Genomic DNA, 26,493 nt, shown 5'->3' with positions numbered 1-26,493 from the left:
CTCTCATTAGGCAGAGAAACTTCTGAGTTTGGCTTTATAGTTTACCTTCTCAGTAAGTAAATCCTTGCTCTGTAACACCATCTACCATCACTACTGTCGCTTTAGCCCAGTGTTTTATGAGGGATCATAAGGCCAATGAAGGCACTTGGAAGCGTGTGTATCTACAACAGCTTCTCACTTTGCTGTTGCAATGTCTAACTTAGGGCAAGCGTAGATCTTGTCGATGGAAAGCCCTGAATCTGATAAACTATAGCAGCTTTCTTACCGCTGAAGAAACTGCACCTGTGTTGGGTAATTTCCTTGAAAGCTGGCAGTCTATGAGCAGCTACAAATAAAGCTGGAAAAGGCCAGACTGCCTTTCTTACTATCTCGTGATGAGGCTTAATTTTGGCCAAGGAATGCTGGTGTAATTTTGAAATGTAACTCAAAGGGATGTTGATTGCAAGCTACACTAAAATGAGTCCCTTAGGGTCTTGGAGAGACCTATATCTTGGTCTATCTGTGCTGTAATTTCTTCATTTGTATTGTGTTAAACTGTAATTCAGTGTCATATGCTGGAGGCTTTGACTAGTAAGGCATGGCTGGAGCTCCAAGTAATGCTGGTGGTACTGGAAATGTGCTCCAAATGACAAAGGGAACCTGCAGAAATAAGGAAGGAGGGAGTGCAGACATTTTGAGCAGCAGAAAGAGGAGGGTGAGAACAGAAGAGGGGAGGGACAAAGGAAGGAAAAATATAAAGAAAAAGCAGAAAGAAAATGAACCACCACCGTTATAGGCGACCGTCGGTGTGGTGTGGATGAGGCTTTTGCAGTTGAACTAAGCTTCCCTAAGAACATTGTGCTGCTTATGGGAAGGAGAAGAAGGGAGGAACATTCCTGGAGAAGTGCATATTCACACAATAAAGCGTTTGGTTTCTTCCCTTGCACATTTGTAGAGCGCTCACGTCTTCCCCCTACCCCAGGAGACATTCCCATTTCCTTTCATTTCCCCGGGTTTGGAAGGCGGAAGGAGATGAGGCACTGTTGGGTTCCCTTATTAACTTAATCTGTGGGAAGCCCTACATAAATCATTGAATTTCCTTGTCTTGATAGAGCGAGATATTTGTACAGTGAAGTCAAGCACAAGCTGGAGGTTCCTGCACAGGGAGGCTTTGACGCTGCTCCAGTCCTGTGCCTGTGACTCTTACGCCTGCATTTCTTTGAAGTCTGAAGCTTAGGAGTCTGCATTAATGATCAAGGGACAGGGCTGAATACAGACTTCGTATGGTATGTAGGTAAAGGTGTGGGTATGAATGTGGGAAGAAAATATTTAAGAACAGTCTGGCATGTATAGTTAATAATATTTTTTAAAAAAAGGTGATAATGTAATTTCCTCTAGTTACTCAAGTTCTCAAGGCTTTTAGCATCTTCTCAGTCCTTGTAGATCAGTAATCCCTTGTCCAAAATATTAACTTCCTTGAAAAGGTGAAAACTTCAGGTTTGAAACCTTCGGTCCTGTTGTACAATGGGAAACGTGCTCTGATCCCTTAGACAGGAATCTCTGTTCCCCGCGCATTGGTTTAGAGCACCCTGCTTGACATCGGGCTGTCGCTCTGTCCCACGCAGCCAAGTGCTGGTGATCTCTGCTGCCAAAGGTCCTTGGGTCTCTGCAGATGCGAAGCTCCTCTGAAGCTGTGATTTGTCAGGAGCAGAACACATTGCAACACTTATTTCTGACGCTGACCTACAGCTGTGTTAAAACTCACTTATTTTTACCATTCTGTTCATTTTAGGGCTCCCGTTTCTCTAATTTGGGAGCTGTTCTTCCCATTTTTTACTTCATGAAGCAAAATAGTCAAAGTAAAATGCTATGAATCTCACCGTGCTTAATAAATAGATATCTGCTGACTGGAACAGTGAAATAGACCCCATGTTTCAATTTACTTTCCCCCTCATTTTAACTGCATTTTCCAGAACTCCACCCTAATTGCTGCTTTTTCTTGATTGAGCAGCAAATCAGTTCCCCTCTAAGCCCCAGGACTTCCAAAGTTCAGATTTTTCTGGAGAACCAAAGGTCAGATTTTCAAGACATGGTTTATATGTAGGGATCTTATGAAGCAGATCCTAAGGTGGTATTTTTGTCCTACCAGATATGGTGCTGCTTTCAACATACTGGCCCTCGGCACCAGGGGGTTGTGGTCTTCCTCTGGCTGTCTCTCATGTGATGGAGGGGTATAGAAGTCTCATACATACATATATATATATATCTAAAATTGCATTTCTTTATGTATTTAATACTATAGCGTAAAGGAATGTTTATGAAGGTGTCTTAGGTCTTTGGATCAGATATGTCATATAAAGCTCTGATCCAAAGCCCCACTATAGCCCAGCAGAAAAACTCCATCTCTGACATTGTTCTTCCCTCTTACACCCAGGGAATTAAAATGATGAATTATTTTAAGCAGTTCAATGTGTACTGAGCTTTAGTTCGTTAGCTAAGAAAGAGCAGAATGCTTTTCCAGGACTATGTTCAAAACTAAAGAACAAAAAGCTACCTTGAAAAATGGCCATTGGGAAGCAGACCAGCAAAAGCCAAGAAACTTGAGCCCTTTGCTAATGAGTACTCTGTCCTTAACTCACATTGTCTCTTTTGTTTCCCACACTTTCACGAGCTGCACATGGATTCCATTAGCCAGTCTTTAACCCTTCTTACTGATTCCTGATCTGTGCCCAGTTTGGAAACTGGGACAGTTGTCACTTAGGTACTTGGCTTTGGTTTTATTTTTGGCCCTGATCCGTTTCTCCCTGTGCAGTCTCTGGCTCAGATGCGGTAAAGCAAAGCAGGAGGGGTGCGAACAAGACTTGAGGCTGGGGACAGCGGCTCAAAGCTTTTTCAGCTTCTTGGCAAAGAGTGGAGCAGAGACAGGGCTGGAAGCAGATTGGCTTTGATTAGAACATAGAAGCTGGAGGGGAAGATGTTGGTGCTATACAAGGACTTTTGGGGGAAGAGCGTTTTTCTTGGCATAGCTCTAAAATTCATGGAAAGTCAGGGTGGAGCCAAGGGATTTGGCGCCATGGGCACTCACACCGGCTTGTCCTTGTGCTGCACAGCAGAAGTGCTTTGTGCACACAGCAGCGTTAGACATCAGATGGGAAATTTATTCCAGTGAATGATTGCCCATAGTAAATACACTTCTTAGTAATGACTGTATTGTTTGCAAAAACATAACTAAGTCCTAGAGTTGCTGTTTACTAAATTGGTAAGGGATCTAATTAATCATCCATTTAAAAATGGCATTCCATATCAAAAACATAATGCATTTTCATTCCTCATTTCTCCTCTGGTTAACTATTGAACACAGATCACCAGCAGAGAGTGCTGGTGCTCTTCAAGAATGTGACAGCACCTTCTGAAATTGATTGTAAAATCTAATCAGACTTTGTTCTATAATTCTATTTTTAGTTTTTCACGTCTGTGAAAATGAACCAATTATTTGCAACTTGATATCTTGCTGTCTCTAATTATCAATCTTTGTGTAACTTACTGCAGGAGAAAGATTGTTTTTCGGAGCACAACCATGTGCTGAGAAAAATTATAATTGAAGCAATTATTTAGCAGAATTTCATAGATTTTGTTCCAATGCATTTGACCTTTTCTGTACATAACATTATTTCTCTTCTTTAATTTCATGTTCATAATAATGTGTTTACTATTCAGTACAGCTTCTGTGTAGCGGGTAGATGGCCCTGCTCCTACAGTTAGCAGAGCTGTAGCATCGATATGGCGCTTGTTGTTTCACTGCCACCATACTCATACTCACGCAATGGAACGTTGCTACCAGCCAAAGATTCATTTTGGTTGGGCCTCTTTAATTTCTGACATCAATATTAAAAAGGAGTTGCAAAAGCTTTAAATCAAAAAGCGTCCCCTCCCTCCATCCCAATGGTATTTATCAATACTGTTGCACCATTAGAAGTCCTGGAGACTTTGAAGAGCTCTGTCTTTTTAATTTCAAATCAGCTATGGTTTTCTCCTCTTAATCTTTATGGTAGTTGAAATAATCAGGATTATCAAATCTGGTTTTTGCTGCAGAACCTGCTGTATATCTTGCCCTCTTGTGATTTCTTACATTCCTTAGTCACTGAGAGCAAACAAAGACTGTTGAAGTGCAGGGCCGCTGTGCCTTATTCTTACAGTTTACTCTGATCAAAGCCATTGGAAACTGAGGGAATTTTTTAATTCATTTCAGCAGATTTTCAAAGGACATCTTTTTTATTTAAAGAGGCATGAGAGGCAAGAGTGCAGAGAAACAAGGGAGACGGGCAGCTTTTTTACATCAAGGTTGTGAACATACAACAGATATCAGTTAAAGGCTTACAGGTCCTTCTTTGGGAGAACAGTGTCTTGTAAGAAAACCCCTTTGTCCAGACTAACCCGACTGTCTTTATTTTGCCAAAACTACATTTAAGTCTAAGGGACTGTGGTGCGAATGCATTTGGAAGAAAGGTGAAACATTTCATTTGTTTTTCCATAATTGGCCGTTGTTTAACACTCTCATGGTTACGCAGCTTTCTCCTGAAATTCTGCATAAAAAGGGGCCACGGTTCAGCAATTGGAATAATTCTCTGTAGAGGTGGTACCTGATCAATCAGCTCATGGGTGACACATCACTGCTGAGCACTACATTGCATTTCGCTGTTGCTTTTCTCTCTTCTCCACCCAAGGAACCATGCTGAACTTGAGTTACACTCCGTTAGAGGTACCATCCAGGCTGACACACTTCTAAAAATCTTCACGTGCCATAGCACACAAAACCTTAGATGAGCAGGAGTCGCGTTACAGCGTAAATCACAGTATAGACAGGGCATTAAGTTGGGTGCGCAAAACTCTCTGTATCAATTACTTCCCTCCCAGAAGTTACGTGGTCGTTAAAGTTTTATTATATGGAATTGGTAGAATAATAAACTTGTGTAGAAAGACACCGCAATTACTTAGTGAAGGAAAGAGTGCATAACTATTCCTGCTCTTCTGTTTTGAAAAGTAGAATTTTTCCAGCGATTCTGCATGTGTCAGGTTTCATGGTAGTAATTTCTGGTGTTGTTGGTCTGTGAATACCTGTCATTCCCATCTGGTGGTGAACGATAACTCATTCTCATGTCTGTCAGATCAGTTTTTATTTCTGGTCTCCGGCCATACCCAATGGCAGAACCTGAGGGAGCCTTTCAGCGTTTGTTACAGCTTGGGGCTGGATATATTACAGCAGAAGCATGAAATCCTCTACATACAACTCAGAAATGGCCATGGCCACCCTGAAGGCCCTGGGTGCTGTCCCAGCGTGGTGGTAAAATGGCAGCAAAAGCTGTGATGCTGTATGTCCAGGTTCACGGTACCTGTGGGCAGCAAGGCAGGTCCTGTGACCCAGACTCCGCAAGTCTCGACTGAGCTCCCAGCATCACTTTGGACAAACCACTTAACTCTCCTGTACCTCAGTGCTTTCCCCACACAATTCTTGTGATTCTTACATGGTTTTGAAATCTTCTTATCTTGTTTTGATTTGTATCTCCTGCTGTATTTGTGTGTTTACTTCCTTTTCTTCAATGAGTATATCTGTCGAACGATTCGGCTTCTATGGCAAGAAAGAGAAAGTAATCTCCCTTCTCAGCGTTACCTATTCCTTGCGTCTGCACACCTAGTAATCTTGGCCTCATCCTCTCCTCTGTGTCTTTTTTGCTATTGCTTGAATTGCTGTTTGTTTACTGTAGGGCCATTATTTCCCCCGATGGTGTATTTATAGCCTAGACAGAGAGCTCCCAGGTTTGGTGGTGGTGAGGGGGTGCTGTCTGGCCCCAAGAGTTAAATGGCAATTCTGAGCACCGTTAACAGTTTATTTTTATGTGCAAGAAGAAAAACTCTGTTAAACTGGCTGGAGATCAGAGATCCACAGAAATTAATTTACACCCCTCTCAGCTGCACTGAATGGACGTGGGGCTGCGCAGTGATTTTCTCTGTACACGAGGGATAATATCAGCATCTTCCTGAGCCCCAGCTGCTGTGGACAAAGGATGGCAGAGTCGCAGCGATTCCTGGAGGGAGGAACTTTAAGATGGAGGAATTTTAAAGAATGTGAAGGACAACCTCTTAAAAAAAATCATACGTGGAGCAATTCCAGGTCATCCAAACACTTTGTCAGCCCAAGATTTATTTTCCTACTTTGATCTAGTTGCCGTTGTGGCGTTTATCTTTTGTGCTTTTTAACACATCTTCTGTGACCTTTGTGTGATTGCACAAATTGGCCAGGGTACGCGTGGAACGGTTATTAGGAACCCCTTTCTTGTGTTGTTTCCTGAATTCCCACATTGTGGCGTGATGTGTGTATGGAAACTGCTGCTTCCTCCGCTGGCGCCCGTTCAGCTGGGCTGGAGCTCCTGAGCCTGGGCTGGAGCTGGGGAAGGGAACGTGTGTGCGGGGAGAATGTTTTAAGGAAGAGAATGTGGATTTCATGCCTCTTTGTTCTTTCCCAGTTCTGATAAAGCTGTTATCTCTAATTGTGTGTGTTAAGCCAGATCTGTGGGATAACAGTGGCAGATGAGTTGAGGTGAATATGCCTTGGGCAAGGCTAGCTGCTTTGCAGTGTCTGCGTTAAGTGACATTCTGACTTTCCTGGTGACTACCTTCTCTCTTTATTCCCCACTATTTTCTTTTAGCGTGTGGGAGGGAGGCAGGATGTGTGGCTGAAGCATAGTTTATAACTCTCTAACTCACTGTAGCTATATATTTCCCTTACAACTCCACCGCACAGCATCTAGCAAATATGTGCTTCCATTAGCCTGTTCTGCATTGTCTTTTTTTTTTTACATTTGCAAACTGGAAGGTTATGGGACATTAATGAATTGTTTACGTGTATTTCTACAGTTGTTCCACTGAAACATTCCAGTGAATGAATCGCAGTTATGAGGGAAAAAATAAACGTTAATATATGCCGCATTTGGGATTTCTGGAATTTTACTTCCTGAATCTTTCGTTTCAATGTTAAGAGTTGGAAATGTTGGAAAGGCTTCATTTGCTTAGAGCAATTAAAAGGTAAAAGGCTGAATCATGTTATCTCTTCTCACCTGAAGGGCCCCCATGAACTCCAGCAGGCCAAGTTTCACAGTGCAAGGATTTGACATGTGCCCAGTTTTTGCACATTTAGTACTTTTGGAAACCAGAGTCATCTTATGGCCAAACCTTACCAATCTGGGACTACTTAATGGGTTCATATTTGCATGGTCAGGCCTTAGTGTATCAAGTCAGCTATGGACACACTGTGGCAGCTTCTCTCATTTTCTGTTTTGCCCTTTGTTGAAATCACAAGTTGGTGGGTGGGAGCCAGGAGACAAGTAGAAGCTGTGGCTCAGAGATGGTCCTCGGGAGTTCACGGCCAGGAGTGACCTCCCTGGGGACCAGCGCAATTCCAGTGCATTGTATGCACAACTTAGAGGAGGAGCTGTGTTGTGAGCAAGGCAAGGTACCATTGTTTGTACGCAAATACCTCCCTCTGAAGGACCATTTGTTATCTTGGGCCTTGTTTAGACTGGGAATTTTCCCCGATTACAGGCATCAGGCTGGGAGAAGTTAAAATTGCTTACCCCATTGCAGAACAAGAGCTTTGCCTTTCTGATACAGAGGTTGGTACCACTGCAGAGGTGACACCGTTGTCACCATCACCAAGTGCTATTAGATCTCCCGAAACAGGGAGAGTGGCTTAAGCCTTTCTTTTTTTCGACGTTTTGCTATCCTTTCACTGGCCTTGGAATGCGGAGACATGCACAAAGGTGGCATGTTCCTGCTTTTATTTGAGATGTTACATGTTTAAAGCTAAACTATTTTTCTGTTGAAATTTTAGTGTGATTCCAGGCACTAAAGCCTTCAACAAGAAACACCTCTGAATGTGGCTACCATCTTTTATCATGTGGCAAAACGAGGAAACACAGCAAAATCGTGGTTGCATTTGGGGAAAATACTGAAGTCTTTCCCATCTCCTCTTTCCATATTGACCATTAGATGCAGCTGTGGCAGAGCAGTAGAAGTGTTGGATGTTTGCTGTTTCCATAGACTGAGCCTCGGAAGGCTGTGGGATGTGTATTTTAGTTTTAAGTGGAACAATCTATATAGGGAACACCTTTAATATCTTGCTTATCCACAGTTACGATTGCTTCTTGTCACACTTCCAATTATTTTCAGCATTTGGCCAGCAAAAAGTGGGTGAGTCAAATCCTTGGCTGCTGTACACTGGTGTAAATCCATGTAACTCCAGTGACTTACTGGAACGGGTCTGATACCTCGGGGCTGACTCCTGGGAATGCTGGTGGCCAAGTGACCGGTCATACAAAGTCCTCCTGGCCGCTCTGTGCCGAGCTGCGGGCTCCGCGGGGCTGAGCGGGGCAGACCAGGGTGCGCTCCCCATCCCGGCCAGCCCGGAGCTCCAACACTTCCCGAGCCCGTGTGCTGTGGGCAGCGGCCGCCGGAGCTGGGAGCGGCGGTGGAGCAGCAGTGGCAGAATCACAGATGTCAGGGGTTGGAAGAGCCCTGGAAAGCTCACCCAGTGCAATCCCCCCATGGAGCAGGAACACCCAGCTGAGGTTGCACAGGAAGGTGTCCAGGCGGGTTGGAATGTCTGCAGAGAAGGAGACTCCACAACCCCCTGGGCAGCCTGGGCCAGGCTCTGCCACCCTCACCAGGAACAAGTTTCTTCTCATATTTAAGTGGAACCTCTTGTGTTGCAGTTTGAACCCACTGCCCCTTGTCCTACCATTGGTTGTCACCGAGAAGAGCCTGGCTCCGTCCTTGTGACACTCACTCTTTACATATTTATAAACATTAATGAGGTCCCCCCTCAGTGTCCTCTTGTCCAGCTCCAGAGCCCCAGCTCCCTCAGCCTTTCCTCACACGGGAGATGCTCCACTCCCTTCAGCATCTTGGTGGCTGCGCTGGACCCTCTCCAGCAGTTCCCTGTCCTGTGGAACTGAGGGGCCACAACTGGACACAATATTCCAGGTGTGGTCTCCCCAGGGCAGAGCAGAGGGGCAGGAGAACCTCTCTGACCTACTGACCACCCCCTTCTAACCCACCCCAGGTCCCATTGGCTTCCTGGCCACAAGGGCCCAGTGCTGGCTCATGGTCACCCTGCTGTCCCCAGGTCCCTTTCCCCTGCGCTGCTCTCCACAGGCTGGCACCTCCAGCCGCAGCTCTGCGGGGCGCCGAGCGCTGCCCTCCCGGGACGGCACCGGCTTCCCCGCCGCCCCGCGCACAATAGCGGCCGGGGCAGCCCCGCGAGCAACGGGCGGGGCCGGCGGGCGGGGCCGGGGCGGTGTTTCCTGCCCGCCCTGGCCGGCCCGCGGGGCGCCAGCCGGAGAGCCGGGCGGAAGGAGGCGAGGAGGGAGCGGAGCTGCGCGGTGAGGCTGCTGCTGCTGCTGCGGGGAGCGTGCGCCGGGGACGCTGCCGCTCCAGCCCCGCGTCCGGCCCTGCGGCTCTCCGTGCTCGCCCCGCTGCGCACAGGTAACCGCGGAGAGGAGGCGCGGAGCGGAGCAGCGCGGAGCAGCCTTCCCGGCCGCGATGCTGCGGGCCGCCCTTCGCTGCCGGGGCCGCGGGCGCTGCGAGTGCCCCGGGCGGCGCTGCCACTGACAGCGGAGCCTGCGCCGGCCACCGGGACCCGCACTTGCCTTCTTTTTTTGTTGATTCTGCCGTTCTTGAGATACCGCTATCCTCCTTCCACGGACTGCGGGCAGGTCCTGGCTGACTCTCTTGGATTTTTACCCCTCTATTTTCATTTCCTGTCTGAAAGTATATTTATTTTTAATAAATGAAAAAAAAAAAATCGAGCCACAATTCCAGTTGATATCACGTTCCCCTTCCTGTGGAGTTAAAAAAAGTTTACTCCCTCCCCTCCCGTTTTATTGACACTGAGGATGAAGGAGGATTTGCAAGTGAAAGCGCCTTGAAATACAACATCTTTTGGAGGGAGCTCTGCAGTTTGCCTGTTGAGTCTCGAATTCCACCCTTTGCCCCTGCTGAATCCTCTGCTCTGCCCTTTACTCTCGGGGGTAAAAAACCAAACAACAACAACAAAAACCCGAGGGAAAAAAATACCTTTGGCAGCAGGGAAGCTTTGTGTGGCTGACCCAACGAGCTACAAGTGTCCAGTTTCTGAAAAGAAGAAAACCCTTTTGTCTTCAGCAGATCAGTAGGTAAGAGACGTGCTCATGGGGCAGGGGACTCGGCATTCATTCCTGCAGCCTGAACCTGGGACTTGGGCTGGCTCTCTGGCAGCTTTTGCTCATCGCTTCTCTTTTCTGTAAAAGTTACTCTTCATCTTGCAGAATTCTTGCAGAAAAACACACTTGTCCACCCATTTCACCATTAGCAGTAAATAGCCAAAATTAATAGTGATGTACTTGTGCGTAACTGGATAAAGTAAAACACTGTGGAAGTCGGTGAAGTGGGTTTGTGTGGGGCTGTGTTTGAAAGCAGCCGCGTTTCTTGTGGTGCTCTTTTCAGAAAATAATCGCAGTCATTGTGCTTGTAATCCACGTGTCAAGATTGTCTTTGCTCGTCATGCTTCACAGAGAAGCACGTATGTGCATTGATGTATGCACGTGTGCAGACGGGGCTGCCACACTCACTGCAGATTTCTTGTTTCACCCTGGAATTTGTTTTACATTAAGTGCTTTACTACTGTGTCACAAGGTGTAAGTGTTGAACCCGTAATTAACACGCCTTACCAGATTATTGAACATGGCGAGGCGCATGCTTGGCACTGTACAGAGTGAGTGTGAGGATATGTTTTCTTTGTTTGGAGGTTTTTTCTAAAGACTGAAAACGCAGCAGGGACATGTGCACGTAATAACTGGACGGAGGCCCAGTCTCTGTGCAGGGAAACATATTTTGTAGCTTGGACTCTGGAGTCCAAGCGCTGAATGTGTGCTGGTTTACAAGTGCTAATACCGCTGTGAATTTCTGCCTTTCCTTCTCCCCCAGCTCTGGACCCACATACCCACTTCCCACGCCCAGAGTGTCATTGCTACCAGCCTTCTGTGCAAGGGAAGGACCTGTGGGGCTGGTGTGGCTGGTAGACTCCTCTTTGCAGGGAGGGTTATATTGTTCCCTTTGGAAACACACAGCATCCCCCAGCAGGAGGATCGGGCTGTTGATGTGCTGAAACCAGCCTTGACATCACGCTCTTCCCCACTGCGTGGGTTCTTCCTGTAGATGATACAGGAAATGCTAAATATTGGTCTGCTGTGGTCACTGTTCCTCTCTTTTTTTAACCCTTCCTCTCCACTGGAGGGGTTTCTATGGGAGGAGAAGAAAAAGACAAGATAGGTGACTGACCAGGATCCCCCTTGGGGCAGAGGACATGACACAGGTTTTGGCTGCTGTCTCATTTTTTTCTGCTCCCCTTGGCTTTTCTGGGGACTGAGCCTTTCTGCCAAATCAGGGTGGGAACACAAGAACCATCTTCTTGAGCTTGTGCTGCTCCTGTGTGAGTTACAGCATTAAGTTGTTTTTTCAGCCCTGACATAAAACGTGCACCCTACCCTGTTAAATCTTTGGGTCAGGCTTTAATCAGGGTTACCTCAGTGCCTGTTCCTCCTAGGAGCAGGGCAATAAGCTGACGCTGGAAAAATTTGTCCCGTAGTTGAAGCTGCATGTTCATCTGGGGCACTTGGTCTCCCTCTCTTTTTCTCCAGGATGTTTATTTGCAACATAACCCCTGTCCTTAAAACATTCCTGGGAGCCACAAGCACAGCACAGGATGAGCAGTTTCTGCTCTAGTGCTTTCTGAGGAAAGGGCAGGATGTCCAGGAGGGGGGCGAGGGGCATCTGGTCTTGCCCCAAGCTCCTTGTTTGATTCTGGAGATGTTTTGCAGCCAGTGCTGCCTGTGCGGGGGCTGGAGGCAGAAAGGGAGCTGGGCTGTGCAGTGGGACAAGGCATTGCACTGCTACTGGCATCTTGTAATTTTGGTATTGTTTGGTACGACACATATTTAAATTGTGATGGCATTTTAATATACTGCTAGCATGGTTCATCATTCTACCAGTTTATGGTGACACCAGGCTGTGCCATAAACACAGGAGAATCAAAGTATTGCTTTTTTTAGCGTCTTTGGACTAAAGCGTGCTTTGTAGTACAGAATGCCACAGCTAGGCCACAAGGTTTTCATATGCCTGCAATACAGATGATTAAAAATTCTCTGTAGTCTGAAATACAGCTCAAAGGGCAGCTGATTTAGACGTGCTTGAGTGTTAAGGTCAGGAGATCACATTCCATAGGTTAGCAGATGAAAGTGCCTGAAGAGGGTATAGCATAAATATTTGATTCATATAGAAGGGATTGGAGCAAATCCTTTTGTCCCTTCTCCAAAGATGTTCTGTAGGCTGTGCACCGTTCGGAGAAAAAACCCCAGACAACAGAAACCTGTAACTTTGATGTGCTCGAGCAAGTAGGATGGTAATGTAGTGTATTATTGTTGAATTCCACTACAATTCTTCTCCTGGGGTTCACCACCTTCAAGAACAGCTAAGGGAACTGGTGTTTTTAGACATGAAATGACTCATAATGCATGGGCTCTTGAAGCTGGCTTTAACATTGTATGCAAACATTGCCAGCTGGTGGGGGTCTTTCTAGATAAATAACAACTATATTTGTACAAGAAGGCTTGAATGATGCATTTCAGATGCATCCTGATTAGCATAAGCCATTCACTTTGCAAAAGAATAGCAAGAATCCCAGACGTGGAGATAATTTAATAGTTCTGTTGTTCTCTTTATCCTGTCTTTCAGCAGCAGACTGACCAATCTTTTCGTTTATTTAGAAATAAAGTCGCATTACTTTCCTGCCACATTTTCCTAACCATGACAGTGAAACTGGGAGTTTGCAGCCCCCAAGTTTTCAAAATGTAAACTCTTCTCCCTCTTCTGTCCCTTCTTTTGTCTCCGGTTGAGTGTAATGTGATTTTTTGGGGGGCTGGTGGTGATGGTGCTGGTGATGGGTTTTTTTGATGGAACAACTCGCACCATTTCCCTGTCTGTAGCAGCCAGCACAACGACGTGTTGGTCCCTGGCAAGGGCTCACTGTTACTACAGCAAGTGAACAGCCCAAGTAAAATTGCAGCTTGTTAAACGCTTTATTTTCTTAACATGGAGCAAAATCTGGTGTTGGTTTAGGCTGTTGCTGTATTAATGTATATACAGAGATAAGTCTCTAATTCTAGAATTATCAACAGTCCAAGTGTGTGTTAATGTATAAATACTTCTAGCTGTGAATGAATTCATCTGTTCATGCCTCTCTTGGGGCAGAAAGCCCTTTGCAGCTCTTGCTTCATTCTTACTGACAGCTTTTCAAGAGCTGCAGAACTGTAACCCCACAGAAAGACAAAGCCCAATAGAAGAAAGTTCCTACATAGTAAGGGTTTGTATAAAACGGAAACCTGGCTCCAAACACCTGTACATTACCAGATTCTCTGCTCAGTGCAGAATATTGTGTGTGTTAGGTTCTGTTCTGAATTAAAAAGAAAACTATCACCTTGTTCTTGGATTATTGGGTGTTCCTGGTTTGGGGTGAAGTGTAAGTGCTTTCAGAATAAAGTAAGATGTCTGCTTTCTCCCATCTCGCTGTTGTTGCACATTTCCATATTTCAAGGTATTTTCAGACACTCACTTTGGAAGAAGTCTTCTCAAAGTTTCCCTAATTGAAACAGCCTTTTAATTTTTATTTTATTTTTTTTATTATTATTATTTTCTTCTCTGCTATTGTGGACGATATAGTGGGAGTGGAATGTCTTTGGTTGCCAATGTTTGCTGCTAGGTATCCCCCCTCCATGGAGACCAAATGTTTATAATAGTGTGAGAACAGCCATTCTTGGGGACTGGCTATAAGGCTGGAGCCTCTTTCTCCTCTTCTGTCCACGGAAACACACGAGAGGACTTGGATCTCTCGGTTCGTCATAGAAGTGTTCCAGATTGCCTATTGCTAGGGTTATAAAGTTTCAGGAAGCACTGGAGGATTTCTCAAAAATATTTAGTCCGTTGTGTTGAATCTGGGCCACGACTGCTTTCTGTAAGCTCATTTTCTGCTCTCAGGAGCTCTTCACTTGTCTTACTTTCTGATGAGTAGTTACTTTCTAGGTTGCACTTTCGTCTACCTTTTTGCCCGATCTCTGTATGTGCCCCATATGTGGCATCATCACATAGTGGCTTTTCAATCCCTGTCTTTCTGAAGGAACCAGGCACAGAGCTGAACCCCAGTCCAGTTTGGCTGCAGGAGCTTCTCCGTTGTTAAACCCTTTTAGAGCCGGGGAGCGTGTGTTCCCCAGCAGCTCCGGAATGCGGAGCTGCGCGCTGCAGCCTCCACGCCACAGCCCCACCTCCAGCTTTGCTAAAGGATTTGGTTCACGCTTGGACCAGATCTGATGCTGAAATTGCATCTGACGTCAGCAAATGTCCAAATCTTGCGCATCACTTGGCTCTCCAGGTTAACCTTGAAATGGAATCTTCGAGACAGGAAAAAAAACCTCAATAAGTTTGGGTAATAATGTGAAGGAGCTCCTAGGAGCAAGTCATTTTCAAATATGCAATATAGTATTTATCTCAATTTCCTACTATGCTGATAAGTGGAGGGAGTTTTTCAGGGTTGATGAAATTTGTGTTTCCCTAGGCACTTGGATGTAATTTTTGAACTAAGAATATATTTGAAACTTACCTATGTATAAATGGCCATTCAGGGCAAACCAGACGTTTGATCTAAGTGAGAGATCAGTGAATGAGGAATGAACAGGCGAACGGGTAAGAACAGGTGAATGAATAGGACCGGACAAGAAAAAGTTGTGAACAAACCAAAAAACGGAGAACAAAATAAAAAGGCCTGTGGAAACGGAGTTCTCAAAGCCTTAAAATCTTGTCCTAGTAGAGCAGTGGTTATGTGAGGTGCTTATTGAAGTGAAGGAAGAAGGTGTGTTGGGGCCCCCGCGGCAGCTGGGCTGGCTGGCGGTGCTTGTGGGGTGGGTTGTGCTGTTCCCAGGTTGGCCCCGGGGACCTGAGCTCTCCCTCCTGTTCCTGAGAGCCGGGTCGTCTCCCATGTTGCTGGCACGCGGGCTGCATTCTTGGTTCCCAGACAAACGCTGCCATTCAGACTTGGTGCTTTTTTACTTTCTCATCTACTCGCAGAATGACCGTTTTCTGGTTTGGTTGTGTCTAAGCTGAAAATAACCTTTTATTTTGTGAAATACTAAAATTTGAACATCTTTACGAGTTTCAAGAGGTCTTTGGTCATTGTTCTCGATATCTGTTGGACTTATATAATGTTCTTCAGTATTGGTTAGAATACAGAACCAAGACTTTGTTTAAACCATTAACAAGTTCATTGATCTATGAAAATGTTTTTTTAAAGGCCTTGCTATTATTTGTATTAGCAAAGCACTTACAGTGTCTAATTGTAGACCAAGATGTTGTTGAGTATGTTGAGTTATATGAATCTCTATGAATTAAGCCAATTTAAGTTTTTGTTTAATGAATTAATTAGCATTTGTAAGACATTGTCTAAGGGTTGTATCGCAGTAATGTTTGTTTGCTTTAAAATGCTTTTGTGTCTCTACACAACTTGTTTTTTAAAAGAATTACTAAATCTCTTCGGATTGTTTACTGTAGCCCTCAAGGAAAGTAATTCCACATTTCAGTGGCTTGGTTCCCTTCAGGGTCTGGTGGACTTCTCCTGCGGTTCTAATTTGGGTGGTTCTGTGTCCAGCTGAAACAAATTGTCTTGCTTCATCCTAGGCCCAGCCTGTCTTGTGAGGCTTGGGAAAAGCAGGGTGGGAAAACAGAGCTCACCAGTTTTCCCATTGTCTTTTTGAAAAGAGACAAAGCCGAAAGCTCCTCCGCGTTTTGTGAGGCACAGAACATGAAAGCAGCGTCGGCCTGCGGAGCTGCACGAGGAACTGGTGGTCTCGAGTTTACTGAAATCGTCACAACTGAATGCTGGTGTTTGTCTTAGGTAAAAACACATTTGAAATGCTTTTTACTGCAGAGCGATAGAGGGTGAAGAGACCAAGAGTGGTGATGTAGTTTATTCCACCCTTCCTTTGGGTAAGACCTGGGAACGGAGAAGAGCATCTCAAAGTTATGTGAAAGAAACAGCTTTTGCTGTTGCCGATTTGGGATCAGGCGTGGAGCGCTCGCATCTTGATGGAGAAGGATAAAGTAGTTCAAAAAATTCCCAGCAGCTGTGGAGGGCAGAGTGGCGGGAGGCCAGGGCATTTCTGATTTGGGAAGGGGGATGGCAGCAGAAAACGTGGATGGAGGGATGGCAGCAGAAAACGTGGATGGAGGGATGGCAGCAGAAAACATGGATGGAGGGATGGCAGCAGAAAATGTGGATGGGAGGGATGGCAGGAGAAAACGTGGATGGAGGGATGGCAGGAGAAAATGTGGATGGAGGGATGGCAGGAGAAAATGTGGATGGAGGAATGGCAGGAGAAAACGTGGATGGAGGGATGGCAGGAGAAAACGTGGATGGGAGGGATGGCAGGAGAAAATGTGGATGGAGGGATGGCAGCCGAAAATGTGGATGGGAGGGATGGCAGGAGAAAACAAGGATGGGAGGGATGGCAGGAGAAAACGTGGATGGAGGGATGGCAGGAGAAAACGTGGATGGAGGGATGGCAGGAGAAAACGTGGATGGGAGGGATGGCAGGAGAAAACGTGGATGGGAGGGATGGCAGGAGAAAACGTGGATGGAGGGATGGCAGGAGAAAACGTGGATGGAGGGATGGCAGCCGAAACCGTGGACGGGAGGCCACTGGCCCCATCCCACGGTGCGCCCGTGGCTCGTGGAAGGGCTGTTTCCATGGAGCAATCTCAAAAGGCTGAGACGGCCTCCAGGGCCCAAGGCTGACACTTGCACCATCAAAACCCAAACACGCGGATTTCCTTCGTTAGGGGAATATTGTGTCGCTTGTAACTTGCTTCTGCAGCTTGTAGGGATAACTTGGAGAAGTATCTTCTGCAGCTGTAGAAAATATTCCAGAAGTTCCCCAGCCTTCTGCTTGCATGGCTTCTGGGATACCCACACCCTCGATTGAAACCACCGAGGAGGATCTATGCTGAACATTTTTGGTCCTTCAGTTATCATGGTAAATCTTTCTAGTAGTTTATATTATTATAGCAAGGAAGAAGTTTTGCTGGTATGGTTTACACAAGGTAACTTACCTAAACCCAATTATTTCCTAGTGTAACTGCATCTGCTTTAGAGTGGTTGCTGGAATAGTTACATTGAAAGAAATCAGTTCCCTGAGTGACATAGTTGTGGCAACAAAAACATAAATGTAAGCCAGGACTTAGCCAATCAATGCTGCGCTGAAACAAATGCACTTATGTCTTTCTCCCAGTGCGGTGGTGAGGCTTAATTAATCATCTTACAAGTCATTAAAGGTTTTTACAAAGTGTGCATGAAAAACCCAGGTGGTTATGATAAAAGTGGTTTTGGTGTTGTTGTCTTATAACATCCATGCTTTCGAAAAATGTGGTGGTCTGGATCTTATGTTGGGTTTTACTTTAAAAAAATGCAGATCTGTCTGTTTAAGCCGCGCTGCCCGCTGGGGTCACCAAACAGGTTTGCTTTGAGATACCGGGGTGTCCCAGCTGCACGGTGGGTTTGATCCCTTCCTCGAGCCATCTCAGAACGGGCATCGCAACTGCCAGGCCCAATGACAACCGATAAATTAACCGTATGGTAACCGCTGCTTTTTATAAAGAACAAAAAATAAGCCCTTTGGGAAAAGGGCTGCCTGCTTGTTTCTGTGTTGTGTGACTAGTCCCACTGAATTCTGTAAAACTCTTTTTTGAAATAAGAAGAGTTCCTCCATAGGGGGGCTTAAAATAGTTTAAATTGTGGTGATGCTAGAAAAAGCCAGAAAATTCCATGCTAAAGTTAGACCCTAGTGATTGTTTTCCTTCTCTACCCCCTTCTTCACTGGTAGTTTGTATTTCTCTCGACTTACGATACAAGTTTTCAGGATGTCACAACTGACATATAAGGAAAAACTACCTTAAGGTAGCATAAAATGGATGTATTTGTTTGGGGAGTGTATTCCCATTATTTTCAGGGCTTAAGCTTTCAGGTTTGAATTCTGACTTTATTTTTGGTGTAGATGCTGATTCTAATCTTTTTTTTATCTCGCCAGCAATTAAAACAGCCTGATCCTATCAGTAGGGACAAATGATGCACTGTCAACGTTTTGCTCCCTTCTGATAACGCACATGAAACCGGTTTGCGTGTTTGAAGATTACATTTTGCTCTCACATGGTTTTCATTATCCGAGGGCCCCGAGGAGAGGCCTGGACTAAATCAGGGAAGGAACGGAGAAACCACACAATGCAATGAAAATGGTGCTGAGGCATTCTTGGGATAGTTGTGGGCCGGGGGCTGCTGGCGGCAGAGCCCGAGTGCGCGCAGCCCCGAGGACCGGAGCGTTCTGAAAAGACAAAACCAAACTCGATGTTGCCTTTAAACTGCAGCTTGGCTTTCCAGCAATTCCCCGGTTCTACAAGGAGAATTGCTGGAAATCTGTGAAGTTTGCCGCAGATGAATCTTGCCGGGCGAGGACGGGGAGGCAGCGCTCTGAAATGAGACCTGGCGGGACTAAACCTGTGTGAGCTTGACCTGGTTTTACCGACAAGACATCTATAAGGTGAGATCTCGGCCTTTGTGAAGTTAGTAGCAGCGCTCCTGTTGGAATTAGTGCTTCGTTAACGTGCAGGAATGGGCAGCACACGCTGAGCTGTCTCTGCAGGTGTGTGAGCAGCACTTGGGAGTGCTGCGAAACAGCTTAAGTAACTGAATGGTGTGATGCATTCATGTAGAAATATTCCAAATAAAAACAGCTGGATGAATATACATAGACCGGTTTGGCTGTTAGACCGGTATATTCAGAATAAATTCTCCTGCTCCTCTGACCTTCGAGGTTTTATGGAGGAACTTGAAATTCCATAGCATTCTTATCAAAATGCTTAAAAACCATGAAGCATTCCTATTTGTACAAGGCTCTCTAAGTGTTTATTCTTCTCTTTTTTTTTTTTTTCCCTTTCCTTTGTAACATAAAACCTAAATTATGTTGGTGAAGATTATAGGTACTTCCCTGTGAAAAAAACGATACTTTATAGTGAGGGAGGATTCAAAGGTCGAGTAAGGTCTTTTTGGTCTTTTCCTTACAGATGTTAGGAGGTCTTCTTATGTTGATGTCTTGACTTATTTATCTCAAGGCAGACCAAGTGGCTAGCTGGTTTTTCTTCAGGCCTGCCAGGCTTACTTGTGCCCAAATTCCAATAGGTGGGTGTTGGGGAACGGTTGGTGGCTCTCCGGGGGCAGTCTGCTCCTCGCTAACGTCGACTTGATTTGGTCCGGGGAGTTGTTAGAACCAGGCCCAACCTTTTGGTGTTCTGGTGGCCTCTCGCTCTAATTGCCTGGTGACCTAATAGAATGGGTATGAGTATTATTTGCACCCCTCCAGGTGACTTTGTTCTTGTTTTTAGTTAAAAGAAGGAAGTTTTTCTTGTTTGCCCGGTGACTCTGTCCCTCAGGTATGCGGGTGAGTAACGCTGGCGCCGCTCCGTGCACCTGCTCAGTGCCACCCTGAGCTCAGCTCAGCCGCGGCGGCAGATCCGGGCACGCAGGGACGGGACGGCTCCCTGAAATCTGGGCAAGTGTTTAAGGCTGGAGCCTGAAACCCACTTTAGGCTGGGAGCAGGTGCTAAAACACCGTCACAACCCTGGGGTTCAGTGCGCGCTGCCGCGCAGGTTTGGTTGTTGGTGTCGGATGTTGGGAATCTTTATTCTCAAGGACTGGCCTAGTGTGTGTTCTCCGTTCCTCCTCTTTGGGTAGGGCTGAAATGAAACAGAGCATTCAGTGATAGCTTGTGCTAATTCATTAAATAATTTTGGACCTTGCCCTGGTGCTTCTAGCCACGTCCAAGTGAGTGTGTGTGCGGAACAGCCGTGTTTCCAGCGGTTTTACAGACCCTCACGTTAAGCTAAGCGAATTTTGGAGGATCAGGCGGTCCGCCTGCTGGGTATTGCACAGGCCACGTGGCAAAGGGCTGTTTGTGTGACACGGTGGGTGACTCAGCGTGCGAGCCGCTCTCTGCGGTTGCCCAGGGACTCACGGCCAGTCCTTCCCATGCCATCGCTGGTTTGCGTTCCCCTCCTCTTTTACTGGAGATAACTGCACCTAAAAAAACAATCCAAGACTCCCTCTAACTGATAAGCATCTCATCACCTGTTGCCAGCTAGGATAAGCAGTATCACATGCACATCTTTTAAGAAAAATATAGAATTACTTAGCAGAATGTACTGCTGGTGTCTGAAGTCTGGCACAGTCACTGGATTGTTTGGCTTATGAGTGACACAAAATTCAGTAGTAAAACTGAAAGTGTTTAACTGTCCTCCAGCCCTTTTGAGGTGGTGAACCTGTTCCCATCCCACCTGATGCGTAAGCTAATTAGCTTCTTGGTGAAGCAGTAATTCTGGGCAAGTATGTACAGGCTGTCCTCACAGGGACTCCTGCATTCCTCTTCGTTTCACAAGCTAAAGATGCTTCTCTTTGCTTGTGAGGTTATTATTGCTCCATGCTATAGCGTTATAGCCACTCATCAAGCTGGGGTGAGTAGCTCACTTGTCTAAGCTTGTTTATTTTTATAATGCTGAAAAATATTTGCATGCTGTACAGAAATGTGCTGCTTTGGTTCCTTGCAGCCTGGCAATATTATCATTTTAAATTCTTTGTTAATCTTTCTTCCTCACGAGGGACTGGCAAGGTTCCTGTGCATAATTACATGATGTTTGAGGCAGAAGCCTCCACTACTGAGTTTTCACACAATGCCCTGCAAATGTGGGTCTTTTCTTCCTTAAATAGCGCCTACACTACCTGCCCTTGATCTCGAGGTGGTTACATGCAACACTATTTGCAGTTCCCGTGTTGGTTCTACCAGTTCTAGACCCTGCCATTTTGCTCAAGAACATACAGCTTTAAAGTTACCATGAATAGTTCGAGCCTGGAAGGTAGAATAAGATGGTAAGGTGACAGAGCTGTGATGCTCAGGAGCAAACTGCGAATCGGTTCAGCCTGGGAAGTCTCTCTCTCACTTGCTCCTTGGAACAGAACGGGTCTAAAACTGAATTTTGCACTCGAAAAGGAAGGTGTTTCTAGGCTTTGTGCTTGTGAAGAGTGCATCATCCAGCCCATAAACCCACTCAGGTTTGCAGAGTTGCTGGTAGTCTAAATTCAGCCCTATCCATTGTAATACGTTTAGGCTAAATCTCTAAATATGTCTGTTTAAAATGTCTACAGGACTTACTCAATTTTTCTTCCAGGTCTATCATAACAACTTTTCCAAGGCATCTCACTAATTTCCATCTTTGGCACACTGAAAACTGAAAATGCTGGAAGAGCCAAACACAAATAGCGTTTGGTGTCCAAATAAATAACACATGGGCTCCAGTACCAATTGTACTGTTCAGTTTGGTGTTTTATTGCATTAAAAAAGCTAACTCGCTGCTTCTGCTGCGAGTTTCCAGCTCGCTCAGAAAGCAGATTCCAGGAATGCTGCCACCCAAGTTAGTCGCACAAGATTTTCTTTGCTAATTAAAAATAATGGGATAGACCTGGAAAAAATAGGCTTAATGCTAACAGTTGGTATTTACAGAAAGTGGATTTGTTGGCCGGAATGTCTTCATGTTGTATCTCAGTCCACCTTTAGGTTTGGATTTCCAGGCTGATTCCTGCTTTACGTCCACACTGAAATGAGCCGTATTCAGTCCCAGCAAATACTTGCAGTGTGAACTGTGTCCGCTCCTCATCAGATCAGCAGAATAAGCCCGTGGTGCGGGATGTGAGACGCTGTGTGAGCTGGTTCCGCACAGAATTCCTTCCTTGGTGTCTGAAGGAGTTAAACGCGCACAGATTGGACTTGTCTGTCGAGAGAAACTTAAAGGCAGAGAGAAGCAGAATCTAAAGCTGGGTTATATCTTTGTGTTAAAAAAAGTAAACATCCCCCCTCCTTAGATTTTTCCAGTGGAGACAAAAGAAATCTTTGGGTGGAAAGGCAGCATCATATTGCATAATAAAAGCCTTTTAATGCTCTAATAAAAAGGGTTGCTCAGGGCAACTTTGTTTAAAAAATAGTCAGTGATGATACTGGTATGAGGGGGAAAAGGGATCCTTAACTTCTGTTGTGCAACACGGGGAAGAGAGGCTAGAAATTGCTCTAGTTATCTGCTATCTTAATGCCTGGTTTAAAGGTTCTTTACTGCATATTTGCTGGCAGCTGTTTTCAATATATCCCTCTTGAGCTAAGTCACCAGTTAAGAATTTCATATGAGATGGTTGGTTTTTGTTTCAACCACCATCTTGAAGCACCACCCCGCACAACACAGCCTTGTTCTCTAGCTAGATACTGTTCATGTGCCTTGGAATTGCTGTTGACACCTCAAGTATTTAACTCGCAGATCTGAGATAATTTCTGGTGGGTGTGGATGTGTGCCGTAATAAGACCGAGACAGAAGCATCCACGTCTGCATTCCTTCGCTACATCTGGGCGCTTTATTTTTCGCAGCGTTCCAGGAAATCAAGTTAAATTTTACGTCTCGGTGAATATTTTTAATCTCACCGGTTCTGTTTGAATTGCCCGTCCTTAAAGTATAAGCACACCAAGTGTACAAGGGTTTTCCACTTCTTTTGCGTTGTTTGCCTTTTTCTTTAGGACACCTTTGGTAGTAGGTTTAACTCTTTCTTGAATAACATTGAAACTGAGAAATAAACTGAACAGCAGAGTCAGTTGTGCTGTTCAGCAGCGTTCTTTATGTTATCAGCACTGGGGAGCTCTGGGATCATTCTCCAGCAGTGCTCCAAAGACTGGATGCTCTTGAATTGCTTATATTCACATAATTATTACATATGCATTACAATTTTTGAAAATTTTGACATACAATACATCTATACTAAGAAATAATTGATGATGTTAGTTATAATTATTTAATTTCTTACTTACATCTGTTAATGATTAGTTAAATAGAAACTAAGCACTCTGCTTCTAAACAATGTGTTACTTCAGCTCCTGTCTCCTTCTTGTCATGCGGAAGGATCTAAAACTTGAAAAAGATGCCTTCGTTTTGCATGTGGTCAGAAAGCTCTTATCCTGTCAATTGGTTAACGATGGGCAGGTCTTTTATAAGGTAATCACAGTATACATTCATTTGGCAGCTTCTCTTCAACATGCCTCAATACACAGTCTTCCATGTTCTCCTGCTTCTCCCCTCAATGGTTAAAGTTTCTTTAGTGCTTTATGTTCTGAAAAAGTAATGTAATTAAAGAATGCTTGGGGAATTAGAACTGTGCTCTGCAGTATATTCCTGGCATATGCTTTGTCAGTGTCCTTTTCTTCCCCTCACTTTCCCAGTCTGTAAAATAAAGCTAATATTCATATACTGATCATTCTCACAGCCATTTCTGAGGCATAATCTGCTGAAGTTTGTAAAGCATTCAACCATATCACCTTTCATCAAAGGATTTCTGCTGATCTAGTTTGAAATATCCAGCCCCGCTGGAAAAGGAGCCATAGGCACGGGGTATCATCATCTGTGCTGCAGCTTTCCTTCTTAGCAACAAATGAAACAATGGAGTTAGAGAATTAGCGGGTTTTAATCACCATTTCACTTGGAGGCACAGATGGGACAGAGCATGCTTGGCAACATTTAATCTTGGAGCAGAAGTTGTCGTGATTAAAGCAACAGCTGGAGTAGATTGTTAGGGATGGGGGGGCTCATTCGTCCTAAAGGGACCAAAATTGTTGGACTCTGGGAGAAAACAAGAAGCTACCAAAGAAAAATCTGAAATGCAGGCCAAGGTTTATTATTCCTAGGGTCTCATCTGCTGATTAAAATATTTTCAATGCTTTCCTCAGAATTATTTTGGAAGCGAGGAGAGTGTCAAGTGATCTGGCGTGCTGAAGAGGAGACCGAAGCCGGCTCTGAGGGGCGATTGTGGACGTGCGGGAGGAAGGCCGGGGGTCTCCCCATGTGGCAGATCTGCTCCTCCTCGCCAAGGAAGTCTCAGTGAAGGAAATAGGTATGTGCCACGTCAACTAGCGTGTCAGAAGAACCACGTGCCAGGCCGCTTGGCAAGCCTGGAATTCCTCGTTTGGTGGGGTGGATTCTAAGGTTCTTTTGCTGAGTGTTTGCAGCAGGGTGCTGTGTGCCTGGTGCGTGCTGGGGGCAGAGCCCTGGGCAGGCTCAAGGCGGGAAACGGGGTGGTTGTGGAGACACGGAGCGAAGCAGAACCCTCCGGGCTCCCGACTCCTGGTTCTGCCGTGGAACAAGCCGGTGGGAGCAAGTTACCTCTTGCTAAGGCACAATGTGATACAGAAAAACTAAAATGCTAGAATACCAAGGTGCTGTCGGGGCAGAGCCACAGCTTAGTAAAGCATACTCCCTATTCTGAACTGTTCCAGCTCAAAAGTCGCTCTGCTTTTAGTTAAATGTCTCAAAGGTACCATTAATTCTGGATATTTCAACTCATGCAAGGCCAACGGGCTTGAGTTTCCATGACAAATTCCTGACTCCACTGGGAGACTGAGTGAAATGTAATCACTGTTGGTCACTGACTTAATCTGTACTTAGGATGTGCTTGACATTGGCTCTTTGTGTTTTTCTCCTTGGTACACAGTGTTTTTTCCTGCCATTTAGAGGTCTTTTTCTGTCCCTTAGATCAGACAACTCTTTTTCCTGCTCTTGCATTTGCATGCATTCAGCTGAGGATATTTAGATGTGTGAGGATTTGGTTGCCTTTGTATGGCAGGAAGTTGCGGAGTCCTCACTCGGGTGTTTTCTGCAGCAGGGAGACCGGGTGCTGATCTCACTCCGAGTATTTCATAACTCTAGAAACCTGCTGGCTAACGAGGTATTCATTAATTGCTTTAAGAGATCTAAGCCCAGAGATTTCTTTGCTTCCTTTGCATCATATACTATCTTAATAGACCTTTTTTTTTTTTTTCTTTTTTTCTTAAAACTGACAAATTGCAGATTTCACCCTTTAATCCTTGTCTGACTGCAAATAAGGGAAATGCCTTTCACTGTTGGTAGCCCTAAGTGTAAAGCAAACAGGTTTTAGGCATTTTTACCATCATCCTGTGAATTATAGGTCTCCTTTCTGCCTGAAAGCAGCCTTGCCGTTTGAGGTATTCAGCATGCATCTCTGCATTTTGCACTCCATTGATATTCCTATAAACTTGCAAGTCACCTTTCATCACCTTTCCAGGCTTTGCCCCTGGCATGCAAGTCCTTCTTAGGTCAAGAGCCTTAATGACCCCCATTGTTATGGGAACCTTTGGTAATCTAACCTGCTTTTTTGCTGTATTTCAAGCCATTGCTCTTAAATGTCTCTTGCTTGATCCACTCAGGCGCTAATAACCGTGTCTCCTTTCCTTAGGTCAAGGGCAGCTTTTACATTCCACCCAAAAGGCACCGCAGTTTGAGATGAGGAATTCAGAAGAGCAAGCAGCTACGACAGTTTTACAGCGCCTGCTGCAGGAGCAGCTCCGATACGGAAACCCAAATGACAACCGTAACCTTCTTGCCTTACACCAGCAAGCCACAGGCAATGCCCCCCCTTTCAACAGCACTGGGAGTCCAGCATCTCAGAACGAAGGGCTGAGCTCCCAGGACCACCAGCTCGTGACTCATGCTGCCCGTCAGGAGCCCCAGGGCCAGGAAATACAGGTGGACAACAGCATCATGGAGAAGCAGCTCTCCCCGCGACTTCAGAACAGCGAGGATCTCCCGACCTACGAGGAAGCCAAAGTCCAGTCGCAGTATTTCAGGGGCCAGCCGCATGCTAGTGTCGGGGCGGCGTTTTATGTAACGGGGGTCACCAACCAAAAGATGAGGACTGAAGGGCGGCCCACGGTCCAGAGGGTGAGCCCGGGGAAGGTCCACCAGGATGAAGGACTTAAGGACCTCAAGCAAGGGCACGTCCGCTCCTTGAGCGAGAGGCTGATGCAGCTGTCCCTGGCCACCAGTGGCGTGAAGGCCCACGCGCCTGTCACGAGCGCGCCGCTCTCCCCCCTCTCTCCGCTTTCTCCTCAGCAGTCCAGCGACCCTTATAAAAATTCTGGCTCCAATGAGTTCTACAAGAACTCGGTGCAGCCCCCTTCGCAGCCCAACATGAAAGGAATGGAGCAGCGGGGTCCTCCTCCAGAGTATCCTTACAAAAATGTGTCCACCCCGTCTATGAACTGCAAACCTCAGGACTCGGGACATTTCTATGGTGACCATCGCATGAGCCAGCAGGGAAGATCTGATGGGCCTATGATGAGGTATCAGCATCCCCCTGAGTATGGGTCAGTCAGGTAAGCACGATCTTAAACTCCGTGACAGCCACATAAGGAAAGAGTATAAAACTCAGTCCATTGCCCTTGCTCCTGAGGCAGGTT

The 26,493-nt window shown here is 45.7% G+C and overlaps 1 protein-coding gene across 4 annotated transcripts in view; it reads left to right on the top strand.

Moving 5' to 3' along the window:
- AMOT (angiomotin) overlaps nt 1-26,493 on the top strand; it is a 62,043-nt gene that overhangs the window by 2,499 nt on the left and 33,051 nt on the right. The window contains exons 1-3 of one of the 4 annotated variants that reach the window (XM_082062243.1): nt 9,373-10,205; nt 23,968-24,131; nt 25,491-26,409. In XM_082062243.1, the coding sequence (XP_081918369.1) occupies nt 25,538-26,409 (872 nt within the window). In that variant the 5' untranslated portion in view covers nt 9,373-10,205; nt 23,968-24,131; nt 25,491-25,537. Of the gene's footprint in view, nt 1-9,372; nt 10,206-23,967; nt 24,132-25,490; nt 26,410-26,493 lie in introns of those variants that run through there. The other 3 variants (XM_082062245.1, XM_082062244.1, XM_082062246.1) reach the window with 3 other exon arrangements.

This window comes from Streptopelia decaocto, assembly GCF_964273445.1.
Source record: "Streptopelia decaocto genome assembly, chromosome: 10".
NCBI classification, from domain to species: Eukaryota; Metazoa; Chordata; class Aves; order Columbiformes; family Columbidae; genus Streptopelia; species Streptopelia decaocto.
The sequence above is the reverse complement of the archived record's forward strand: the minus strand, read 5'-3'. Positions and strand labels throughout refer to the sequence as shown.